Raw genomic sequence first — 27,183 nt, 5'->3', positions numbered from 1 at the left:
AAATAGTGCTGCGATAAACATAGGGGTGCATATGTCTTTTTCAAACTGGGCTCCTGCTTTCTTAGGGTAAATTCCTAGAAGTGGAATTCCTGGGTCAAATGGTATTTCTATTTTGAGTTTTTTGAGGAACCTCCATATTGCTTTCCACAATGGTTGAACTAGTTTACAACCCCACCAGCAGTTGTAGGAAGGTTCACCTGTTTCCGCATACTCACCAGCATTTGTTGTTCCTATTTTTTTCTATGTTGGCCATCCTAACTGGTGTGAGGTGATATCTCATTGTGGTTTTAATTTGCATTTACCTGATAAATAGCAACGTACAGCATCTTTTCATGTGCCTGTTGGCCATCTGAATTTCTTCTTAAGAAAAGTGTCTGTTGAGATCTCCGCCCATTTTTTAATCAGGTTATTTGCTTTTTGGGTGTTGAGGCGTGTGAGTTCTTTATATATTTTGGATGTGAAACCTTGTCAGATGTGTCGTTTACAAATACATTCTCCCATACTTTAGGATGCCTTTTTGTTCTTCTGATAGTGTCCTTTGCTGTACAGAAGCTTTTAAGCATGATGTAGTCCCATTTGTTCATTTTTTATTTTGTTTCCCTTGCCCGAGGAGATGCATTCAGGAAAAAGTTGCTCATGTTTATATTCAAGAGATTTTTGCTATGTTTTCTTCTAATAGTTTTATCATTTCATGACTTACATTCAGGTCTTTGATCCATTTTGAGTTTACTTTTGTCTATGGGGTTAAACAATAATCCAGTTTCATTCTCTTAAATGTACTTGTACAATTTTGCCAACACCAGCTATTGAAGAGGCTGTCATTTCCCCATTGTAGATCCATGGCTCCTTTATCATATATTAATTGACCATGTATGCTTGGATTAATCGCTTGACTCTATTCTGTTCCACTGGTCTATGGGTCTGTTCTTGTGCAAGTACAAAATTGTCTTGATTACTGTGGGTTTGTAGTAGAGCTTGAAGTCAGGGAGCATAATTCCCCCTGCTTTATTCTTCCTTCTCAGTATTGCTTTGGCTATTCGGGGTCTTTTTTGGTTCCATATGAATTTTAGAACTATTTCTCTAGTTCGTTGAAGAATGCTGTTGGTATTTTGATAGGAATTGCATTGAATCTGTAGATAGCTTTAGACAGGATGGCCATTTTGACAATGTTAATTCTTCCTGTCTATGAACACGGGATGTGGTTCCATTTATTGGAATCTTCTTTAATTTCTCTCATGAGTGTGTTGGAGTTTTCAGAGTATAGGTCTTTCACTTCCTTGGTTAGGTTTATTCCTAGGTATTTTATTCTTTTTGATGCAACTGTGAATGGAATTGTTTTCCTGATTTCTCTTTCTGCTAGTTCATCGTTAGTGTATAGGAATGCCACAGATTTGTGTGTGTTAATTTTGTATCCCGCAACTTTGCTGAATTCAGATATTAGATTCAGTAGTTTTGGAGTGGATTCTTTAGGGTTTTTATGTACAATATCATGTCATTTGCAAACAGGGACAGTTTAACTTCTTCCTTTCCAATCTGGATGCCTTTTATTTATTTGTGTTGTCTGATTGCCATGGCTAGGACCTCCAGAACTATGTTGAATAAAAGAGGGAAGAGTGGGATTTCCTGTCTTGTTCCCGATCTTAGGTGAAAAGCTTTCAGCTTCTTGCTGTTAAGCATAATGTTGTCTGTGGGTTTGTCATATATGGCCTTTATTATGTTGAGATACTTGCCCTCTGTACCCATTTTGTTGAGAGTTTTTATCATGAATGGATGTTGGATTTTGTCAAATTCTTTTTCAGCATCTATGGAGATGATCATGTGGTTTTTGTCCTTCTTTTTATTAATGTGGTGGATAATGTTGATGGATTTACGAATGTTTTACCATCCCATCCCTGGGATGAATCCCACTTGATCATAATGGATGATCTTTTTGATGTATTTTTGAATTCTGTTTGCTAATATTTTATTGAGTACTCTTGCATCTATGTTCACCAGGGATATTAGTCTGCAATTTTCTTTTTTTGTATTGTCTTTGCCTGGTTTTGGTATTAGAGTGATGCTGGCCTCATAGAATGAGTTTTAGAATTTTCCCTCCTCTTCTACTTTTTGGAAAACTTTGAGGAGCATAGGATTAGGTCTTCACTAAATGTTTGATAAAATTCAGCAGTGAAACCATCTGGTTCAGTGGTTTTGTTCTTAGTTTTTTTATTACCAATTCAATTTCATTGCTGGTAATTGGTCTATTCAGATTTTCTGTTTCTTCCTTGGTCAGCCTTGGAAGGTTGTATTTTTCTAGAAAGTTGTCCATTTCTTCTAGGTTATCCAGTTTGTTAGCATACAATTTTTCATAGTGTTCTCTCATAAATCTTTGTATTTCTGTTGTGTCCTAGTAGTTTTTCCTTTCTCATTTCTGATTCTGTTTATGTGTGTAGATTCATTTTTTTTCTTGATAAGTCTAGCTTGGGGTTTATCTATTTTGTTTATTTTCTCAAAGAACCAGCTCCTGCTTTCATTGATTCTTTCTATTGTTTTATATTTCTCAATTTTATTTATTTCTTCTCTAATCTTTATTATGTCTCTCCTTCTACTGACTTTGACCCTCATTTGTTTTTCTTTTCTTAGTTTTCTTAATTGTGAGTTTAGACTGTTCATTTGGGATTGTTCTTCTTTCCTAAGGTAGGCCTGTATTGCAGTAGACTTCCCTCTTAGCACAGCCTTTGCTGAGTCCCACAGATTTTGTGGTGTTGAATTATTGTTGTCATTTGTCTCCATATATTGTTTGATCTCTGTTTTTATTTGGTCACTGATCCATTGATTATTTAGGAACATGTTATTAAGCCTTCATGTGTTTCTGGGTTTTTTCGTTTTCTTTGTGTAATTTATTTCTAGTTACATACCTTTGTGATCTGAGAAGCTGGTTGGTGCAATTTCTATCTTTTTTAACTTACTGAGGCTCTTTTTGTGGCCTAGTATGTGATCTATTCTTGAAAATGTTCCATGTGCACTTGAGAAGAATGTGTGTCCTGTTGCTTTTCGATAGAGTGTTCTATAGATGTCCGTTAGGTCCGTCTCTTCTAATACATTGTTCAGTGCCTCTGTGTGTTTACTTACTTTGTCTGGTTGATCTGTCCTTTGGAGTGAGTGGTGTGTTGAAGCCTCCTAAAATGAATGCATTGCATTCTATTTCCTCCTCTAATTCTTTTAGTATTTGTTTCACATATGTAGGTGATCTAGTGTTGGGTGCATAGATATTTATAATAGTTATATCCTCTTGTTGGACTGACCCCTTTATCATTACATAATTTCCTTCTTTGTCTCTTGTTACTTTCTTTGTTTTGAAGTCTATTTTGTCTTATACAATTACTGCAATTCCTGCTTTTTTCTCCTTATTACTTGCATGAAATATCTTTTTCCATCCCTTTACTTTCAATCTGTGTATGTCTTTGGGTTTGAAGTGAGTCTCTTGTAGGCAGCATATAGATGGGTCTTGTTTTTTTATCCATTCAGTGACTCTACATCTTTTGATTGGTGCATGCAGATGATTTACATTTAGGGTCATTATCGATAGGTATGTACTTATTGCCAATGCAGGCTTTAGATTCGAGGTTACCAAAGATTCAAGGGTAATTCTCTTAGTATCTAACAGCCTTATTTAAATCACTTACTATGCCATTACAAACACAACCTAAAGGTTCTTTTTTTTTTCCTCTTTCTTCCTCCTCCATTCTTCTTATGTTAGATATCATATTCTGTACTGTTTGTCTATCCCTTGATTGACTTTTGGGTATAGTTGATTTGATTTTGAATCTGCTTAGTAATTAATTTTTCTACTTTATTGTGTTTTTATTTCCCCTGGTAACAGTATTTAGCCTTAGGAATACTTCCATCTATAGCAGTACCTCCAGAAGGCACTGTAGAGGTGGTTTGTGGGAGGTAAAATCTCTAAGCTTTTCTTATCTGAAAATTGTTTAATCCCTCCTTCAAATATAAATGATAACCTTGCAGGGTAGAGAATTCTTGGTTTGAGGCCTTTCTTTTTCATTGCATTAAATATATCATGCCACTCCCTTCTGGCTTGTATGGTTTCTCTTGAGAAATCTGATGGAAGCCTGATGTGTTTTCCTCTGTATGAAATCTTTTTTCTCTTTCTGGCTGCTTTTAAAAGTCTGTCTTTATTGCTGTTCTTTGCCTTTTTAATTATATGTCTTGATGTTGTCTTCCTTGGGTCCCTTGTGTTGGGAGATCTGTGCACCTCCTTGGCCTGAGAAACTATCTCCTTCCCCAGATTGGGGAAGTTTTCAACAATTACCTCCTCAATGATGCTTTCTATACATTTTTATCTCTTCTTCTTCTTCTTCTGGTACCCCTATAATGCAAATATTCTTCCGTTTGGATTGGTCACACAGTTCTCTCAATATTCTTTCATTCTTAGAGATCCTTTTTTCTCTCTGTGCCTCAGCTTCTTTGTATTCCTCTTCTCAAATTTCTATTCCATTTACTGTCTCTTCTACTACATCTAATTTGCTTTTAAATCCCTCCATTGTATGTTTCATTTCAGATATGGAATTTCCTAATGATTGAATCTCTATCTTAAATTCATTCCTGAGTTCTTGACTATTTTTCTGTACCTCCATGAGCATGTTTATGATTTTTATTTTGAACTCTCAGGTTCTCAGATTGGTGAGTTCAGTTTTATTTGGCCCTTTTTCTGGGGTTTGTGAGATTTTGGTCTGGACCAGGTTCCTTTGACATTTCATATTTCTATGTGGTGACCACTAGCGCCCAGAAACGCTAGTCTCTCAAACTGCTCAGCCCCTAGAGTGAGGTTGGGGATTGCAGGGGAATGGTGCTGGTGCCTGATGGGAGGAAAGAGCTATTTCCTGCTTTCCAGCTTCAGTGCCTGTCTCCTGTGTCAGAGCCAGTGTAAACCTCTGTACTTTGCATCTCTAGCTGTTGTAGATGGGGCCTTCCTCTGGCTGACCTGATGCCAGTGCAATGACTGCCTGTTTGCAAGCCGGTGCTGGCAGGACAGGGGGAAGGTGCAGCAGGCTGCATGTCACAGTGGGGGGCTTCAGAGCTGAGTAGCCAGCCAGGGAAATGGAGCTCCTGGAGCTCCTCAAAGTTCCCAACCTGCTGGACAGAGCACACCCAGACAACATTGTCCACCTATCCCTTCTCCCATGCAGCAAGTTCCATGCAAACACCACCCCTTCAGCAGCCCTCTCACTGCTAGGAATCTTCTCCCAGCACCCACCTTTCCTTTGTCCCAGAGCAGCCGGATGTGGATCCCTGTCCTCCACAAACGGCCGTAATCTCAGTCCCTCAAGCACTCCGCCTGTCCCAACTCCCAACCCCACCAACCTCCAGAGCACTACACAATGTAGGTTTGTGCTCCAAAGCAGATCTCCAGGGGTGGGTGTTCAGCAGTCTTAGGCCCCCACCCCCTCCATGCTCCATTTCTCTTCCTCCTGTGGGTGAGCTGGGGCAGGGGAAGGGCTTGGGTCTCGCCGGATCAAGGTTTGGTAGTTACCCTGTTTTATGAGGTTTGCTCTGTTCTCCAGGTGTATGCAGTCTGGTGTAGCCTTCTTTCCTGTTGCTATTTTAGGATTAGTTGTATTAACTCTATTTTCATATTATATGTGTTTTTGGGAGGAGTTCTCTGTCTTACCTCTCATGCTGCCATCTTGAATTGATGTCCTAAAATATATATATATATTTTTGTTACTTTTCCCCTCAAACAGAGAATAATAAAAGAACAAGTACTGTCACATAAGTACCATATTGAGGCCTATTGAAAGAGATGTGTTTACTTGAAGAAGTCGGAACCACTGTTTCAGTGTTGTTTGCATTAGATTCCTGAGGAATGGATAGATTAAATACTATTCAGACAATTCTCCATAAGTAGTATTCTCATCTTTTAGATTTTGAAATGTCACCTCTAATTATAACAAATAGGATTCGTTAGCAATGGTATATATTATAAACTGTTTCCTTACAGTTATAATAAGTAGCATTATTAAGTAATGATACATTAAAAAACTGTTTCCTCACAAAAGATTTCCAGTGGAACCCAGAAGTAAAAAGTGGAGGTTGGAAGGGATGCAAACAAAGCCAATGTGCAGTAAATTATCGATTAAGGAAACTGGCATGTAGACTGTTGAAAGCCTTGCTCCAGGCAAGCTGTTCCTTGGCTTGTTGTCTGGATATTTACAAGAGTCGAAGCTCCAAAAGTAAGCTCTTCTGTGCTTTCTCTGTTGCAGGAAACAGAGCCTGATTTTGACAACTGTGCAGTTTGTATTGAAGGGTACAAGCCCAACGACATTGTCCGGATCTTGCCCTGCCGGTGAGTCACTGGACTGCCTGCCTTTGATTGGGGTGTGTGTGGAGTGCCTGCTGGCCTCACCGGCTCAGAGCTGCTGGCCTAGCCCTGAAGGTCATTCTGCCCAGACATTTCCATGTTTGAATAGCAAACAAGCCAAAAGTGGGTTCCTTTTGTGTAGCCTTTCTCCTTGAAAACATCTTTTCTTGTGTAATGAGAAATATTATTTTGATCCTCTTTGTATCAAAGTAAGTATACTGCTATGAGCTAGAGCCTTGTGATATAGAATTCAATGATTTGGCTCCAGGGATGAGTTTTCTTTAACAACAAGTCTGTTATTTCCAGAATCACTTCTCACTTTCATAAGTTATTTTCATTAAATTAGTAAATTCATAAATATATTTTATCAATGACCATGAAGGGATCAACAGCCAGAATATGGTTAGGAGTGAGTCAGAAGCCAAAGCAAATTCTATTCCCCCACTTTTTGTACTAACAGGAAGGAAATAAAACAGTCACCCCCAAATCTCTAGAATCTAGGGGAGGATGTTGGCATGTGTAGTTGGGAAAAACTCCCTAGGTGATTCTCATATAATCCTAACCCTCTCCTTAATTGAAAATCACTGTTAAGGGACCCGAATTCTTTTTATATAGTTAAATAAGTTTAAAATGTCAACAAAATCAAATATTTTAAAGTTGTATAAAAGCTGTCCTTCTCTATCTGAAAACCTTTGTTCAGTGCTTTTGCATCTGTGAAGTGTCCTAAAAATAAAAATCAAATTATCCCTTGAAGAAAGAGTCTTCACTTAGAAAGATTAGATTTAAAAATTCTTAGGTTATTTAAGTAAACAAAGTAGAAAAATACACGAAGATATAAAACAATCTGGTCACTTATAAAACAATGCAACTTTAAGAGCTATGCATTAAAAATAAAAAAGAAATAAAATATGCCTTTAGAGGAATTAGTTTAATAACCCCCAAATGACAAAGAAGTGACCAAAAAGGACAGTACACTTGACTAGATACAGGAACTCCCCAGGGTCATGAATCTTACTTGAAGTGCTATTAGGAAAATCAATCATCAGGAACAGAGGCCTGGAGGACGTGCACTCTGGTGGCCCTAGCTTTCCCTAGTTTCTAGATACTGGACTATGTCATAAATAGAACACATAAAGACCTTCCTCCACATGAGGGTACTATACATAAATTCTCTCGCTTGACATTACACTTAGTATTCACTTGGCGACTTCAGGAAATGCTGAATGGCAGTGTGTGAACTATGGAGAGCCTCTCAGGGTAGCATCTTTCAACTCTGCAGTATTTTATCAAGGGTTTTATAAAGCCTCAGAGTTATAAGCAAGGAAAGTGCTTTCCTTTGCTACTTGAAGATGGTTCACAACACTATGACGGTGCTACCATTGAAGTATATTCAAAGCAAATTAGGGTTAAATAGCAACTTTTCCTAAGAATCCAAGTGTAATTAAGAAAATACGTTTTAAAAACTAGGTATAGTATTACTTAATTCTGTAAGTCATACTGTATAAAATAGCTTGGCCATTTAGAGCTCTGTCATGAGTATATTTCATGTTACATGTAATTGCTAGAGGCTGCATGGTATGCAAACAATTGATGTAATAATAGGCAATTCAACTTAACATGCCTCTGTTGTGGAACATTTGGGTGATTACAAATTTTAATTATGACAAATTACACTGCTTTAGCAGTATTTAGATTGTCATGAGATATCCCAGTTCTCCTTTTATGGTCTAATTTTTTAGAAATATTAACAAGAAAAAATAGCATTTTAATATTTGCCACAAAAAATAAAACTTAGGAACTTTAATTTTACTTATACAAGTCCTTTTGTCTTACACACATTCCTTTTGGCCTCAAGCTCTTCCTCTTTACACATTATTTGGTTCTCAGCTCATCCCTTGATTCTTATTTCAAGCTCCTTACTGCCCATCAACTTTTATTTCCTTACTGTGGGCCCTGCTTCAAATAACAAAATACATCGAGCATCACCAAATACAGGCTGTAGTTATTGCTGTTTGATCTTAGCCTAGCTACACATACTTACTCTTTGAAGAGATGACTTTAAACATTTTTTTTTCATGCTGACTTTAAAGTTGAGATATTTTTATGCCTGTTGCTGGTTTCTGCCAGACAGTTTGCACTAATGGATGATATCAACAAATGCACTGGCATTTGCTTTTTGCTAGATAATTTTCTCTGGGGTATTATTAAGCTCCTTGAACTTCATAGTCTTTCTTTTCCATTATTTCCAGGCTGACTCACCCACAGAATTTTTTGCATCTACTTGGAGTAAAAATTGTTTCAAAAAATGTCCCAAGTTTATTCTTCCTTATCTCATTTTCTTTTCTTTGGCCTCCCAACTCCTGACAGGCTGGGTACATCCCTCTCACTGGGTGCTTCTCTACTGTTGCCATTTAAGGTCTTTCCAAATCACCCAGGAGTCCTTTTGTACCATTGTTTTCAGAATCATCCCCTTGTTTGTCTCTTTTGGAATGGCTTGCACAAATTAGGATGAATAAGTGAATGATTTCCCCTCCTGATTTGTAGTCACAGATCACCGAAGTTAAGTCATGGGCTTACACACCTACCACTTTTCCACCCTCACTCTTTCTTCCTCAGCATTCTCTTCTATGACGTGCAGGTGAGGTCCCCATGGGGTGAGCCAGCAGAGCACATTTAGCCAGAGGAAGAGACCCACAGCAGCCCACTAGGCACCTCACGTCTGACTTTGGTGTTTTGGGCTTGATCCCAGCACCCACTAGAGTGTTTCCCAAGAAACATTGTTTTTGCCATGGCGTACATATGCTGAAATATACATTATGTTGTATCTTATGACTGTTTTTTGTGACTCAGGTTAGTACTTGTGGTTATGATGTTAGCCACAGAAGAGAATTTGCTGAAGGATTTCATTGAAATTTTATTGTCTTCTCTTGTCCAGAGAATAAGTTGAGCCCTCAGAATGCTCCATAGCTTTTACCCTATGGTGTCCCTACTGTTCTTTAGTGGTTATTCATTTCTTTCTACTCAATTATCCAATTTCAAACATGCTTAGAAAGATTCTCAGAAGAGTGTGTGGCCTACTTGGGCAGGGAGAAAGTCTTTGCTAGTTTTCAAAAACAAAGAAATGTGTGCATCCTTTCCCTGTACAATTCCTTGTAAAATTCCTTCCTATCTCTAATTTGTCAGTATAGCATCATCACTAATCTAGGAGGATATTATTCTACTGTCTTTTCCCTGACTCTGGAAACTCTCCACAATTTAGTGTTGGAGCAGAAGTGGCTTCCAAACAATGTTTGAAGGACAGTGGTGGCCATGGCTGCCGTGAGCAGCCTCTAAGCCCAGGTCAGTGGGTGGCTGTGCAGGTCCAAGGCTTACTGGGCTCCTCGCTCTTCAAAGCAGGATGTCAGTTTTGTCCTGAGCAAAGCTAACTATTAGATCAGATAATTTTTTTGTGGGGAGGAGGTTGGGGGAGGTGTCAAATACGCAGAACATAAAATTGATCATTTTCACCCTTTTTAAGTTGACCAATCAGTCTCATTAAGTACCTTCACATTGTTGTACAACTATCACCAACATCCATTTTCAGACTTTCATCTTCCCAGACTGAAGCTCCTGCAGCCATTAAACAAAAACTCCCTATTCCCCCAATCTGGAGTTCTTTTCTGTGTGTTTTGTGTTTAATTTAGGCTTGACTTCTGGTAACCAAAGAAAATGTCAATGAAGGAACTTAGATTTTGATTCAGGCATATAATTTAGGTTTTTATATTTTCATTTCAAAACATGACAAAGTATGATAACTATGTATTTCCAGTGTCATTATTATTGCTATTATTGATGTTACTCTTAGAATCAGAACGTTCACTGTCCCTTTTACCATGGCTGATCGTACCCTCGGTTCTTTTCCTGGCTTTCCGCAGCAGCCTTCTCACCGACCTCCCTGCCTCCACTCCTGCCCCTTAATGATTCATTCTTATAAGTCCATTTCTCATTATCCAGCTAGAAGAGCTGGATTCCAGGTCCTTTTTCAGCAAATACAACTTTAAACTCTTTAAGTATATGAAACGTGTAACTAAAAAAACTTACTCTTGGGAAGATTATTGAAATGTATTTCAGTCCTTCTGTTTCTCTAAAATGTGCTTCTGTGACAAGAAACAGCACAGAAAACTAAAAACATGCACTCTTACATGTGAGCTCCTTTTGGAGGACTCAGGTTGTCTGGAGAAATGCCTTAACTCTCCTCTGAGATCAAGGTAAGACACCGTCTTTAGGAACTTGCCATGGTGTCTCCTAGACTTCTTCACGGGGACTCACCAGAGCAGTTCACTTACGGAATCTGCATTTCTCCCAAGGACAAGAGTGTTTTATATTGTGGTTACTGAGTTGTGATACTATCCAGACTTCTTCCTGTTTGTTGATGGAAAGGTGGGAGCCAAATCTGTGACCCACTCATAGCAAAGGGACTTTTTAAGCTTTATCCCAGACTGTTTTTTCCATTCTTACTTTTCTTTCTTGGCATCTTTCTTGATATCTGCATCTCCTAAGTCACCCTAAGTCATTTTAGGATAAGCATTTTCCATGTTTTTAAAGCTTTGTTAGTACCATTTTCAACTGATGCACAATATCCCATATTCCATAATTTGTGTGACTATTTGGGGACATTTAAGTTCCCCTCACATAATTTTTTGCTTTTGTAAATAAGCCCGTGATAAATACCTATGTGTGTGTGTGTTGATCTTAGTTCACATTTAGGATTATTTCCTTGTTTCTAAGGTTCTGAATTCCAGTTGCCTAATTGTTGTCCATAAAGTTGTACTGAGGAGTTTTTTGGTCAGCCAGAGGTAAGAGTATTCTAAGCAAAGGTATCTAGTGGTAACCTGGACTTGTCAGAGTATAATGTACATGTCAGACAATGGTGAGAGGTAGGCAGACCCCAGTCATTTAGGACTGACTGCCCAGCCAAGGAGCCTGGATTATAGACAGGTGCTGGGGGACCTGCTCAAGGGTTCAGCTTGTGCTATATGCGCAGCATGCTGGCACCACATAAACGAGGCTTGAAGAGATCCGACTAAAGTTGGGGGCCAGTTAGGGGCCTACTGCAAAGTAAAAGTAGGAAGTGCTGGAGGCCTGCACTGGAGGGTTGGCGCTGAGGATGTACAGAGATGGACCTAGTCAGGAGAGCTTCAGTAGGCAAACCCACCATGAGACAGCATTTGCAACAGTTGAAAATAGCCACCCATATCCACTGGTGACTGAAAGATACACCTATACTTGTTGGCATTTAAAACACAACCATATCTTTCCCCTTGGATTCTAAACAATAGAAAAATTCCAGTAGCTAACAAGCTATCGCTCAAAGATCATAACAGAAGAAACAAATTTCAAGCGCTGAGACAGATTTTATCACCCAAGAAAACACTTGAGGACCAGCTTTGGCTTATCTTTTTAAGACTTTCTTCTAAGTTGTCCAGCCCTAAAACACTTGCATAGCTGGGTCATTTAGGCAAAGTTCCATTTTGGATAGATCAGTGTTGGATTCTCTGTGTAAATACTATGCTCCTCTTCCTCTTTCTGTTCTCTTTATTTTAGGAATGAGGCTAAATTTCAATTATGTCAGCTAAAGAGCTCTCTTTAGAAATTCAGGACATAGAAAATATCATACTATTTCCTTTTTTTCCTTTGAAACTTTACATTTTTACAAAGATCAGAACATAACTAACAGCATTTGTGTTGAAAGAGAGGACATGCAGATTTAAACACAATATACCAGACTGAAAATCAAAACAAAATAAGTAGGGATTGTTAAAGTACAGAACAAATTAACAATGAAGTACAAATGAAACTTGTCTGTGCAAACTGGGATAATAGATATCCTAACTTAAAAGGAATTTCTAGTGACATTTCAATATCTGAGTCAGGTAGAACCTAAAAGAAAGAAAGAGGCCTGGAGATTTGGAAAAGGGATTTTCTGAGGGCTGTTGAAAAGTCAAAGCCTACATTTGGTCTACTAGTTTCAGTAAATTCTTGGAAGGTCTGTTATATACAATATGTCTATAATTGATAAGATGCTCATGTATTATTCTTATCCATCTAACCAATCAGCCAGTCAGCTACTTTCTCAGTTGATGTGAACTGATACATATTTTTAACATGGACCTTGTATTAATCTACTCCTCAAATACTGTAACCCATTAACTCCTGTCCTCAAGGACAGGGCATTTTCTTCTACTAGTGAAGCAGCACTGGGAGACATCAAGTCAAGGAGGGATTCATCTGTAAAGCTTTCTGAGCATGTCCCCTAAGGCTTCCAGGTGACTTGCCGCCTTACAATTGACATACTAAGATTTACTGAGCTGATGGAGGTGAGAGGACAGTGCCCACACCCCAAGTGCCTCCCTAAGAGCAGCTTACCTGAGTGCCCCAGTGAACAGCCAGTGGCCTCTCTGGAAGGCTCTTCCCTGGGTCCCAGAGAATGTCCTTGTTCTCTTTGGATTGCACCCAAGCAAACCAGCCTGGGAAATTCACAGTCTCCCCTGCTTCTTTTGTAACTCTCACGTGAGGTCCAGGTCTGGGGTCCTTTAAGGACGCCGCAAGGCGATGTCGCAGCCAGACTCTGACACTTGTCTGTGCATGTCCATTTTTAGGGCAGGAAGGGGCTTTCATTCACTCTCCCTGCCAAACAAAACATGATCATAATAAACAAAGTAACATTAAGAATAGCTATGACCTGATGTAAAAATGAACATCACTTTGATATTTGAAAACTTCCAAAATCACAATCAAGTTTTACTGAAAGCACTAAAAATAGACACTAGCCCCTTAGGATTTTTAACCCCAGGAGCAGCCTGATTTTCAGATGAGTTAGACGAAATGAATGTCTGTGTGGACAGAAAATGCCAAATTCTTTATGAGTAAAAAAACTTTACAAAACTCTAATGTGATCAGGATTCCAATTCTGAGTCCTCTAACTCGTGAAGTCGAAAACAAAGGGATGCTTTCTAGCCAGACCTCATGGACTCTCCTGACTTTACCCTGCCTTGCCTGTTACGTATGCTTGATTAGAAACAGATTTTTTCCAAGTTTCTTTTTTTGGAAAGAGTGATAAATGTTGGCTGATTTTCATAAGGTCTAACTTACTCTTTCATGCCCATATTATGCAACTTAGATTATTGACAATTCTTTTTGAGGCTCTTTGTTTATAGACATAATTTTTAAAATACCTTTCAAAGTTTCATCTATTGTGGGAAATTTTGAAAATAGAAAAAAAGTATAAAGAAGTAAAAAATTAATCTCACCACTGACTGAGAAATACACATAATTAATATTGATATATTTAATTTTATAATGCATATATATAAAACCACATGTATATTGTTAAACATTATAGTCAGACATTAATACAATTTTTATTCTACTTTTTCATTTAACATCATAAAGCAAGCATTTTTCTATAACTTTAAGAAATTGTAAAATATTTTAGTGGTTGCAAACAGAGTAGTTCCCTCTTATCTGTTTGGCATATGTTCCAAGACCCCCAGTAAATGCTTGAAACCACAGATAGTACCAAAAGCAAACCTTTATACTGTTTCTTTCTATACACATATACCTATGATAAAGTTTAATTTATAAATTGGGCACAATAAGAGATTAATAACAATAATTAATAATAAATAAGTGTAACAATATACTGTAATGAAAGTTATGTGAATTTGGTTTCTCTGTCAAAATATCTTAACTGTACTGTACTCAGCTTCATGTGACACTGTGAGATGATAAAATGCCTGCATGATGAAAGGAAGTGAGGTGAGTAATGTAGGCATTGTGACATAGCCTTAGGCTACTGCTGACCTTCTGATGATTATGTCATAAAGAGGATCTACTTCTGAATCTTGGTTGACTACTAGTAACTGAAACCAAGATAAGGGTGGGGGCTACTGTAATCCACTATTGGAGATTTTTTAACTGCCCCATTTTTCAGCAATTGCTCTCAATTTTCACAATTTCAAATCATGACCTTTTTTATTTTATTTTTTTATTGAAATATAGTTTATATACAATATGTATTTCAAGTATACAACACAGTGGTTCACCATTTACCCATGTTATTATATCCTTATCCCAACTAGTGTAGTTAGTATCTGTCAACATAGAAAGATGTTACAGAATCATGGGCTATATTCTCCATGCTGTACTGCCATCCCTGTGATCAACTGACATTATGATTGAGAATTTTTGTGCCCCATTATCCCCCTCCCCCTCCATACCAACCCACCCCAACCACACCCCACCAGTCACTTCTCAGTGTCTATGAATCTATGGCTATTTTATTCATTCTGTTTTGTTTTGTTTTTAGATTTCACAAGTAAGTGAAATCATATAGCATTTGTCTGTCTCCTCCTGGCTTATTTACCTTAGCATAATACCCTCTAGCTCCATCCATGTTGTCACAAATGACAGGATTTCTTTCTTTTTTATGGTGGAATATTCCATTGTGTATATGTACCACATCTTTCTCTGTTCATCTACTGGTAGACATTTTGGTTGCTTCCATATCTTGGCTATTGCAAATACTGTGGCGGTAAACTTAGAGGTTCATATCTTTTCGAATCAGGGATTTTGTTTTACTCAAGTATATTCCTAGAAGTGGAATTACTGGGTCAAATGGTATTTCTGTTTTAGTTCTTTGAGGAACCACTGTATGGCTTCCCACAGAGGCTGCACCCATTTACATTCCTGCCGTCAGTGTAGGATGGCTCCTTTTTCTCCACATCCTAACCAACACTTGCTATTTCTTATCTTTTGAATAGTGGCCATTCTGACTGATGTGAGGTGATATCTCATTGTGGTTTTGAATTCCATTTCCCTGATGATTAGGGAAGCATCTTTTCATGTGCCTGTCAGCCATCTGTGTTTCCTCTTTGGAAAAATGTCTATTCAGGTCCTCTGCCCATTTTTTAATTGGGTTATTTAGTTGTTTTGGTGTTTAATTGTATGGGTTCTTCATGTATTTTGGATATTAACCCCTTATCAGATAAATCATTTACGAATATATTCTCCCATACTGTAGGATGCCTTTTTGTTTTATAGATGGTATCCTTTGCTGTCCAGAAGTTTTTTTGTTTGATGTAGTCCCACTTGTTCATTTTTTATTTTGTTTCCCTGGCCTGGGAAGATGTGTCCAGAAATAAATTGCTCATGCTTATGTTCAAGAGATATTTCCTTGTGTTTTCTTCTAAGACTTTTATGGTTTCATGTTTTATATTCAGGTCTTTTAACCATTTCAAGTTTACTTTTGTGTATGGAGTTAGACAATAATTTAGTTTCATTCTCTTGCATATAACTGTCCAGTTTTCCCAACACCAGTTATTAAAGAGACTGTCTTCTCCATTGTATATTCATGGCTCCTTTATTATATATTAATTGATCATTTATGCATGGGTTTATATCCGGGCTCTCTATTTTGTTCCACTGATCTGTGGGTCTGTTCTTGTACCAGTACCATACTGTTCTTATTACTGTAGCTTTAACTTTGTAATAGAGCTTGAAGTCAGGGAGCATAATGCCCTCAGCTTTGTTCTTCTTCTCAGGATTGCTTTGGCTATTCAGTGTCTTCTGTGGTTCCATATGAATTTTAGGATTTTGTTCTAGTTCCTTAAATTATGCTGTGCATATTTTGATAGGGATTGTATTGAATCGGTAAATTGCTTTGGGCAGGGTGGCCATTTTGACAATATTAATTCTTCCTAGCCAGTGTCTTCTAGTTTTCAGAATACAGGTCTTTCACCTCCTTGGTTAGGTTTATTCCTAGGTATTTTATTCTTTTTGGTGCCATTATAAATGGAATTATTTTCCTGACTTCTTTTTCTGCTAGTTCATTGTTAGTATATAGGAATGTAACAGATTTCTGTGTATTAATTTTGTATCCTGCAGCTTTGCTGAATCTAGTTATTAGTTCTAATAGTTTTTTGGTGGAGTCTTTAGGGTTTTCTATATATAATATGTTATTTGTAAGTAGTGGCAGTTTAACTTCTTTCTTACCAGTTTGGATGCCTTATATCTCTTCAGCTTGTCTGATTGCCATGGCTAGGACTTCTAGTATCATGTTGAATAAAAGTGGTGAGAGTGGACATCCTTGTCTTGTCCCTGATCTTTGTGTAAATTTTTCAGCTTTTCCCCATTTTGAGTATGTTAGCTGTGGGTTTGTCATATATGGCTGTTACTATGTTGAGGTATCATCTCTCTACACCCTTATTGTTGAGAGTTTTTATCATGAGTGGATGTTGAATTTTGTCAGATGCTATTGAGATGATTATATATTTTTTACTCTTTTTGTTAAAGTGATGTATCACATTGTTTAATTTACAAATATTTTACTATCCTTGCATCCCTGGAATAAATCCACTTGGTCATGATGGATGATCCTTTTTATCTATTTTTGAATTCAGTTTGCTAATATTTTGCTAAGGATTTTTGCATCTATGTTAATTAGGGATATTGGTCTATAATTTTCTTTTTTGTTGTGTCTTTGTCAGGTTTGGGTGTTAAGGTGATGCTGCCTTATAGAATGAGTTTGGAAATATTCCCTCCTCTTCTGATTTTTGGAATACTTTAAGAAGGATGGGTATTAGCTCTTCTTGAAATGTTTGGTTGAATTCAATTGTAAAGCCACCTGGTCTTAGACTTTTGTGTATTGGGAGTTTTTTGATTACCAGCTCAATTTTGTTACTGGTAACTGGTCTGTTAAGATTTTCTGTTTCTTCCTGGGTCAGTCTTGGAAGGTTGTACTTTTCTAGGAATTTTTCCATTTCTTCTAGGTTGTCCCATTTATTGGCATATAATTTTTTCATAGAATTCTTCACTAATTCCTTATATTTCTATGGTGTCAGTTGTAACTATTCCTTTTTTGTTTCTGATTTTATTTGTTTCCTCTTTCCTTTCATCTTCATAAGTCTGGCTAGGGGGTTGTCTATTTTGTTTATCTCCTCAAAGAACCAGTTCTCAGTTTCATTGATTTTTCTTTCTATTCTATTCTGCTCTATTTCATCTATTTCTGTTCTGATCTTTATTATGTCCTTTCTTCTACTAACTTTGGGTTTCACTTGTTCTTTTTTTCTAGTTTCTTTAGTCATGAGCTTAGGCAGTTTTTTGGGATTGTTCTGGTTTCTTGAGGTGTGCCTGTATTGCTCTGTACTTCCCTCTTAGAACTGCTTTTGCAGCACCCCAGATATTTTGAGCTATTGTATTTTTGTTTTCATTTGTCTCCATGTATTGCTTGATTTCTTCTTTAATTTTTTCATTGATCCATTAATTATTTAGAAGCATTTTGTTTAGCTTCCATGTGTTTGTGGGGATTTTTGTTTTCTTCATATAATTTATTTCTAGTTTCACACAATTGTGATGAGAAAAGATGCTTGATACAATTTCAATTTTATTTAATTTATTGAAGTTCTTTTTATGTCCTAATATATGATCTATTCTGGAGAACATTGAAGGTGCACTTGAGAAAAATGTATATCCTTCTGCTTTTGGTTGGAATGTTCTGTATATATCTGTTAAGTCCATCTGATCTAATGTGTTGTTCAATGTCTCTGTTTCCTTATTTATTTTCTGTCTGGTTGATCTGTCCCTTAATGTAAGTGTTGTATTAAAGTTCCCTAATATGATTAAGTTGCACTCTATTTCTCCCTTTAGTCCTGCTGGTATTTGTTTTATATATTTAGGTGCTTCTATTCTGGTGTATGTATATTTGTAATTGTTATATCCTCTTGTAGTACTGATCCCTTTATCATTATGTAATGTCCATCTTTGTCTCTTGTTACTTTCTTTGTTTTGATTTCTCTTTTGTCTGATACAACTCCTGCTGCTCCCTGCTTTTTCTCCCTATTATTTGCATGAAATTTATTTTCCATTCCTTCACTTTCAGTCTGTGTATGTTTTTAGATCTGAAATAGTCTCTTGTAGGCAACAGATAGACGGGTCTTGTTTCCTTATCCATTCATTCACCCTGTGTCTTTTGATTGGGATAGTCAGTCCATTTACATTTTATGTAGTTATTGACAGGTATGTACTTATTACCACTTTATTAATTGTTTTCTGGTTGTTTTTGTAATTATTATCTGATCTTTTCTTCCTCTCTTATACTCTCCTCTTGTTATTTGATGGTTTTCTTTAGTGTTGTGACTGCATTTCTTTTTTTAATTTTTTACGTATCTGTTATAGGCTTTAGGCTTATGGTTACCATAAGGTTCACAGGTAGTTTCCTAAATATATAACACTCTATATTTGTTCACTTTCCAACACAGGCTAGAAGTATTTCTTTTTTATTCTTCTTCCTTCTCCACACTTTATGTATTGGATGTCATAATCTGCAATTTTTTGTGTATCCCTTTACTGATTTTGTGTATAGCTGATTTTACTATTTCTGTTTTTGTTTTTGCTTTTTAACTTCATATTTGCTTGGTAACTAATTGATCTACTACATTTACTGTGGGTTTATTTTCACAGATGAAAAGTATTTAAGCTTAAGAACATTTACATCTACAGAGGTCCCTTTAACATATCCTGTAAGGCTGTTTTAGTAATGTTTAATTCCTTTAACCTTTTTTTATCTGGGAAATTTTTAAACTCTTCTCCAATTTTGAATGATAACGTTATTCAATAGAGAATTCTTGGTTGAAGGTCCTTCTGTTTCAATACAGTATTTCATGCCATTCCTTCTGGCTGTAAAGTTGCTGCTGAGAAATCTACTGACAACCTAATGTAGTTTCTCTTATAAGTAATCTTTTGCCTCTTTCTAGCTGCTTCCAACAACCTCTATTTATCCTTAATCTTTGCCATTTTAATTATGATATGTCTTGGTGTTGTCTTTCTGAAGTTCATTTTTTTAGGGGTTCTCTGAACTTCCAGAACCTGGGTGTCTATTTCCTTCCCCAGATTGTGGATGTTTTCAGCAACTGTTTCTTCAAAGAGACTTTCTACTCCTTTGTCTCTTTTCTCCTTTGGGAACCCCATTATGTGAATATTGTTTCATTTGGAGTTGTCACACAACTGTTTTTGCATCCTCTCGATTCTAGAGATTCTTTGTTTCTCTCTGTTCCTCAACTTTGTTGTTTTTCTGCTCTCTAATTTCCAATTTATTTATTTTCTCCTCTACTTGGAGCAATCTATTATTCATTCCCTCCATTGCATTTTTCATTTCAGTTACTGTGTTCTTCAGTTCTGAGTGACTCCTTTTCAAATCTACTATCTCTTTGTTGAAATCCTCCCTGAGATACTCAATACTTTCCCACAAATCAGTGAGCACATTTATGACTGTTATTTTGAAATCCTTATCAAGGAGATTGATGATCTCCATTTTATATAGCCCTCTTTCTGGTGTCTTATCGTGTAGTTTTATTTGGAACATATTTCTCTGCAACCTCATTTTGTCAGGGTTTCTGTGTTTCTCCTTTTGTATTAGGTAGATCAGCTATGCCTCTTGGTCTAGAGAGTAATAGCTTTATGAAAAAGGTGTCCTATGGTGCCCTGAAGCTCAAGACTCTTTGCTCAACTGTGCCTGGTTCTCCTTTGCAGTGGAGCCCCAGTTGCTGTTGATGGACTGTGGGCGGGGCCATCTTTCTCCCTGTCTGCCTGCAGTAGTTGGTCTCTGTCAACAGAGGCTCTTTTTGGGCCATGCAGAAGTTCTTCTGCTGGGATCACTGTGGTCATGCTCACCCTCTGCCTGCCCTGTAGCAATGACAGGAGGGTGGGTAGGGTGGTACACTCAGAGTGTCTCAGGGGTCTGAGCCACCAGTGAGGGGGATGGAGCATTTGGGAATGCTTCCTGTGTACAGCTGAACAATTGGGCTGAGGGTGGGCTGGGGAAGTGTTGTCCACCTGCCCTTTCTCCTTCAAAAAGAGCTCTGTCCAACCCTCACACCCTTCCCACTGCTGGTAAATCTTTCAAACTACCACAGCTGTGGAACAAACAAAGTATGTCTGCCCTCCACAAGTGGCAGGAGTCTCAGCCTCCCAGAGTGTTCCAACTCTCCCTGGTGTCCAGCCCCATTGATCACCAAAGCCCAGTGCAATGTGGACTCATGTTCCCAGAGCAGAGCTCCAGGGCCAGATGTGCAGAGTTCCTGAGTGCTTATCCCTTCTGCACTCTGTTCTTCCTCCCATTTGCAGGCTGGAATTGGGGAAAGGGCTTGGATCCTTCTCAGCTGCAGTTCTGCCACTTAACTCTTCTGTATGGTATTCTCTTCTTCATCAGGTATAGATGTTCTGTTCTACAGTCTTTAGGCTGTTTTCAGGGTTAGTTGTTTTTCTGTAGTTGATTGGTGTGTATGTGGCAGGAGGTTTCCACCTTGCCTTCCTACTCCAGCATCTTTTCGCCAAAAGTCCTTTATCTTTTTTTCTGTATTTATACCTTAGGACACTGTTGCAGTTGGGGGCCACAAAAATGAGAGACCAAGTCCGAATGAGGTTTAATGCAGAGGATTTAGACTTCCTTGGAGACTAAGCAATGAGCTAGAGTGCCCCTGCGTCTTTTTTTTTTTTTTTTTTTTTTTTAGGGCATCTCTCATATTTATTGATCAAATGGTTGTTAACAACAATAAAATTCTGTATAGGGGAGTCAATGCTCAATGCACAATCATTAATCCACCCCAAGCCTAATTTTCGTCAGTCTCCAATCTTCTGAAGCATAACGAACAAGTTCTTACATGGAGAACAAATTCTTACATAGTGAATAAGTTACATGGTGAACAGTACAAGGGCAGTCATCACAGAAACTTTTGGTTTTGCTCATGCATTATGAACTATAAACAGTCAGTTCAAATATGAATACACATTTGATTTTTATACTTGATTTATATGTGGATACCACATTTCTCTCTTTATTATTTTTAATAAGATGCTGAAGTGGTAGGTATATACAACATAAAGGTAGAAAACATAGTTTAGTGTTGTAAGAGAGCAAATGTAGATGATCAGGTGTGTGCCTGTAGACTATGTGTTAATCCAAGCTAGACAAGGGCAATAAAACATCCACATATGCAGAAGATTTCTCTCAGAACAGGGGGGGTGAGGTTCTAAGCCTCACCTCTGTTGATCCCCAATTTCTCACCTGATGACCCCCCTGCGACTGTGCCTGTCTTAGGTTGTTCCTCCCTTGAGGAATCTTACCCGTCTCTGGCTAACCAGTCATCTTCCGGGGCCATACAGGGAAATGTTAAGTTGGTAAGTGAGAGAGAAGCCTTATTGTTTGAAATGGTTAGCTTTTTATTTCTTTGCATATTTATGCCCTGTGGCTTCTATGCCCAGCATTTGTCTTGAGGTATCTTTACCACTTGGAGGAGTTATGATACTCGGTAAATTTGATATGAGGCACGAATTCTATTTAAGAATTCGTTGTAATTAGGAAGGAAGAAGAAAAGCTATAGAAGTAGCAGGCGGGAGAAAACATGGGAAGATTGATTATTTCTTTGACATATCTTCTTGTAGAGTAACTTCAGCATGTATATATTTTAAGCTACTACTTAAATTGCGCACACACATTAACATAATAGGAGTATAGTTACATAACCAAAGCATACCTGTACCCCTGCGTCTTTATTAGATTACAGCAAGCAGTGAAACAATCATTGGTTAATAATTATTGAATGTACTTTCTCAATGATTCAACCAACCACAAACTAGATATGTTTTTTATATTCCTATTGTGTTAAGTCAAGTCATCCGGTTAGTGAGTTTCACACCATGTTCCTGGTCTGGGTTTGCTGCAGAAAGGATCACAGGAACCTTTTGCAGCTCCTGTTGCACACTGTTCATAACTCACACCAGATTCCAGGAATTAACATTTGTTCTTTCATTAGATTGGTTTCAGCTATTAATCAAACTTAAGCAATAAACATATTGTTCTTTTCTCTTAGATTAGTTTTGGTTATAAATCAAGCTTAAGCAGAAACTAAACTACAGCAAAGTTAATTGCTGGGGTGTCTATAGGACACATTCCTAAAAGGAAATTTACTGGGTCAAAAGTGATTTTAATGATCTTGGTAAGTTTTGTCCAACTGCTTTCCTGGAAGGTGATAATGATTTACACACTACTAGCAAGAGTGCTTATATTCTGTACCTTCAGAACCATGAAGCAATACCATTCTCAACATCTTTCTCATCTGAGACCCAAGTATAAAGACAGTGCTTAGTTTTAATTCCCATGTCTTTGATTTATCTGAAATACTATGATTAACAAACATAGTACTTAGTACTTAGTTAACTACTGTTGAGTAAGCTCTTCATATATCATACTTTATCTAATACAACTTGTCATTAGCTATAAGATGCTTTGTAATTTCAGAGATGTTAAAATGTGCAGAGGAAATGGTATGGCCCAGAATTGATAAAATATAATACTATTTTTAACATTTTATTTTCATATTTTTAATAATAATAGTGCTTTGTTTTTCTGATGCTTTTTTATCCAATGGAAAAAGTTATAAAATTTGTGAATTTTTGTCTTTGTTTAGCTTAATTTCTTCCTCTGTAATGCTTCCCCATCAAGAAATAAAATAACTGATCAATTAATTCCATTTTTCAAATTTATCTGAAATTTATGGTGGTGTAAGGCATCCTACTAAGTAAATAGCAATTGGTTATGAAAACCATTATTTGAAAAACTCATCTTTGTAGGAACACAATTTTATGTACTCTGCCAAATGAAAAGTTATGTAGTGTGGTGGGACTTTAAAATGGCAGAAACTACTTTGGAAACTTGTTTGAAGTTTCTCCTGAAGTTCAGTACATACTACCATCTATCCTAGCGATTCCACTCTTGGGATTATACCCAAGAGAAATGAGTACATACTTTCAGAGAACAACTTGCTCAAGAATGATCATAACATGTTTATTCATAATAGCCAGAAAATAAAAACAGCCCAAATACCCAATAACAATAGAAAAATCTATAAACAAATTGGGATATATATACACAAAAGAATACTACTCAGGGATAAAAAGAAACAAGGCTACTGATACACATGAAAGCACAAATGGATCTGAAAACATTAGTTGAGCAAAAGAATTCAAGCAAAAAGGATACATACTTTATGATTCCATTTATAGAAAATTCAGTCACAGGCAATAGCTAATCTGTAGTAACAGAAGTCATGGTGGATACATAGCAGGCAATGGGTATCAACTAATGAAAAGCAGGCAAGAACTCTCTGGGGTAATAGAAACAGTGTTATGTCTTTATCTAGAGAGTGTGTACATAAATACATACATACTTGATAAATCACTGAGCTTATTTTATATTTTACTTTATATATTACCTTCTTTTAAAATATATTTTACCTTCTTTTAAAATATATTTTACCTTCTTTTAAAATATAGGGAAAATATTTTAAACTAGGCTGCAGACTTTTTAAAAATTGTTCACTTTGTACATTAATCAAAATAACACAAAATCTAAGTTCAAAGTTTGACGATGGTGTTTTCTAATAATTTCTGTTTAATTACTTTGGGTTTGTATGTGTGCACTGCCAAAAATCAGGTATCATTCAACCTAAGGGATTAAAGAAAGGAAACATGAAAGGAGAGTGCTGGTAAGTGATGGCTGATGTGTTGTTTTCTGTTGTATTTTCAACAGAGCATATGCTGCCTTAGGAAAGAAGTCTTGAACTGTAATAACCTTGTTAAATATGGCATTCTGACTTCAAATGTCCTGATCCCCTGTTATACTAATCAACTAGACACACAGGATGCATGCCAACTAATTTTGCTGCCCCAGCCAATGATATAATTAGACAAGGGTCAAGTTTTAAGCAGAGAGCCTTCCTCTACCAGAACCCAAAAGAGTGAGACATGCTATAAATGAGACACTGCAGTTCCCTCATCACTTGCATTCAAAGGCTCGATTTCTCCACTGTAGCTAAAAAAGAAATTGAGTTTAGTAGCCAGAGTATCTAATTCAGTTTCTTAGTTTTTTAAGTTTGTTGGTTGCTCTTTAATGCTATTTAAACCCAATACAATGGACAGCAGGGGAAATCAGTGGCTGTTTATTATAATACTTCAACTTTGAACAGCACTCCACTGTTTACAAAGCACTTTTACACTAATTTGTATCTCACAATAGCCTATAGTATAGATAGGGCAGGTATCATGAATGTTCCCTTTATTTGACAAAAAGAAAACTAACTCAGAGAGATTAGTTAGAGCCCAAAGCAAAGGCAGGCTTTCTGACTTCTGAGTCAGTACCTTTTCCAGGGTCACTGGCTGTGGATTTGACACTTTTGCCCTCCTTCACCCTGCCCTGTAAGAGTGCTCTTCTGTACACGCAGCTGTCTGGGAATATGACTGTGGCTAAAAATCTGCCTCCAAAACTCTCATCTCACTCTAAGCCTAAGGTCTAAGAACCATAAGGAAACCAAATCCAATCTAGCCCAGCTTTTTGGATTTTGTTTTCTGCACAGTGATTCCAAACTTGTTACTGTGGGCCTGAAAACACACAGCCTTTTTCATGAAGGGCAGTGCTTGTGCTGGTGAGGTGAACAGTCATTTACTTTATTGCATTCTTTTTTTTTTCTCCATCAGGTAAAGCTGCTAGCATAGCATATTAGCTTGTCCAGACAAAGTAAATATGTTTATAACAGCAGCCAGAACATGGTTACTACTGGTTCTGCCTGACAGCTTTTTTCTCTTTACTGTCTACTTTTTCTTCTGTTATAAACAATGTTTGCATAACCTAAATAGGGGGAATCAGGGAAATGCAGTTTCTCATAATCAGTCCTAACATTTCAGACCCAGCCCAATAGCAGAATCACCCCACAGGGAGGCACTGAGCCAGTTGGTTGGAGTAGATGGTAGGCAGGGGCTGGTGTCTGCTTAACTGGCCTGATCACACCATGCCCCAAAACTGCATCGTTACCATGCAAGGACTTTTTCTATAGGAGACAGAAAAGGTGAGATGTTATGGAAGAAAACTGCTTCATGGCAAGTAGTTCATCATCATGAGAAATGAGGGAAAGTCTGGCTCAGGTCCATGATTATTTTACTCCACTATTCATACCTCTGTTTTATTCAGTGCATCTAGATTATTTCAGAATGCAATTGGACCTACCCTTTCTGACTTTATTTCCTGTTCTTTTAAAACAGTCTAGCTTTCAAACCAGCCAAGTTTCTCATACATATCGCCACGCTGCAGCTGTTCATCGACTCCTGTACCTGTTTTCACCGTGTGCTTCTTTCCTCTAGTCTCGGCACTTCAAAGTTTTTCCTGTCCTATAGTTCCCTAATTTCCTCACAAAGTAACTACAGCCTTCCTTGAATTCTTTGGTACTTTGACTTATATCTATTTATGACCTGTGACTTTACATGTTGTGTTAACATCACTTAAAATAGTTAATGTCACTATTAGCCACTGAACACTAAGTAAGCCTTTACAAACAAGCATTTGGTTCTCCCAGCCCTGTAAGCTGTTTTACTACTCAGGATAGGCTAGGCTTTGCTGCAGCACACGACAGAAAACTCCAGTTCTCATGGCTTAACACACAAAAGTCTGAGATGTTTTGTGTCTATTTGTGTGTTAGCAGGGAGAGTGTGCCCGTGGCAGTCAGGCTGATCAAGCAGTTTCCATCTTGAATAGTGTTAACTGACATTCAGTAATTAAATGCCATTATTACTGCCCAGGATCAGTCCTGTGGCCATAGTGCCCACCAGAAGAGCCTGTGACCTTTGCACACATCCAAACGATGCCGAGCTGGCATACAGGGTGAGCAGTATCAGTGAGTGCCTCAGATAAGTGCTATCATCATCCTCATTTTATGAATGAAGAAACTAAGGCTCAGAGAGATAAGGAGTTACCCCAAGATAGTCAGCCAAAATTAAAAATGATACCTGAATACTTTGTCTCTGAGCCTAAGCTTTCAGCCTCTACACAGAATGGACTGTGCATCTTCCTATCAGCCTATCAGTTCTGTATTAAAAACCTCACCAACAGAATACATTATCTGATCCTCCTTTGTACCCCCAATGCCTAGCACGTCTCTCAGCATAAAGTGGTACTACATAACTATTATACACTGAAGAATTTGTTCTTCTGTGTTGACTTTCCTACTTTTTCTCAAAACTCAGTGTTCATAGTAGGGAGTTCTGATATCCATTTTGGAATCTCATTAACAGTATACAGAAACACGCTTTTTTAGACTACCTTATGTATAACAGAGAAGTCTACCTTCCATAGTGTACTAAAATGCTAGGTCAACAACAAGCTCTCTTCTCACTAACAGGAGTGGAAGCAAACCTACTGGTTTGTGTAATACAGCACAGTAGAAAATACAGAGCAATTCCATGGTACACTGAATGCCCGAGTTGCTGGTTACTGAACCACAGGCCTGGCATTTGGGCCAAAGGGAATGCACAGAAAAAGCCACTGATTTCCGTGTGTTTTCAAGGGCATGGCAGTCTAGACTCTGGTGAAGGGCTCACTGAGTTCTAATGATTTTAGGAGCAGTTAGGCAACGGGATCCTATAAGAAAATAAGCAAGAGCAATTTAGGTTTCTTTTGTCCTCCATGCAAGAATGGAATATGTTTCTCCTTTGCAACATCCATTACCATCGGGGCTTAGGCAGCATTCTTTGAGCACCCCCACCACTGCCGTTTTCATTGCTCTAACTGAGGGAAGCCTGTGCCCAGGTCCATAAATTGGCGTTCCTAAAATGAGATTAGCATAAAAGTCCCTGTGTGGTGTTTACCACACCATCTAAGCAGGACATGGGCTCATCAACACCCATAATATCCTCTTTAGAAGCCACTGGCCCCCAGAAGTCAGAATTCATTCATGTTTTAAAGT

General features: G+C 37.6%; 1 protein-coding gene across 1 annotated transcript in view; it reads left to right on the top strand.

Moving 5' to 3' along the window:
* RNF150 (ring finger protein 150) overlaps positions 1-27,183 on the top strand; it is a 289,515-nt gene that overhangs the window by 192,688 nt on the left and 69,644 nt on the right. The window contains exon 4 of the mRNA XM_036931488.2: positions 6,261-6,343. Within this exon, the coding sequence (XP_036787383.2) occupies positions 6,261-6,343 (83 nt within the window). The remainder of the gene's footprint in view (positions 1-6,260; positions 6,344-27,183) is intronic.

The sequence above is a fragment of the Manis pentadactyla genome, chromosome 5, assembly GCF_030020395.1.
Source record: "Manis pentadactyla isolate mManPen7 chromosome 5, mManPen7.hap1, whole genome shotgun sequence".
Classification (NCBI taxonomy): Eukaryota; Metazoa; Chordata; class Mammalia; order Pholidota; family Manidae; genus Manis; species Manis pentadactyla.
This window is presented reverse-complemented; position numbering and strand designations above follow the sequence as displayed.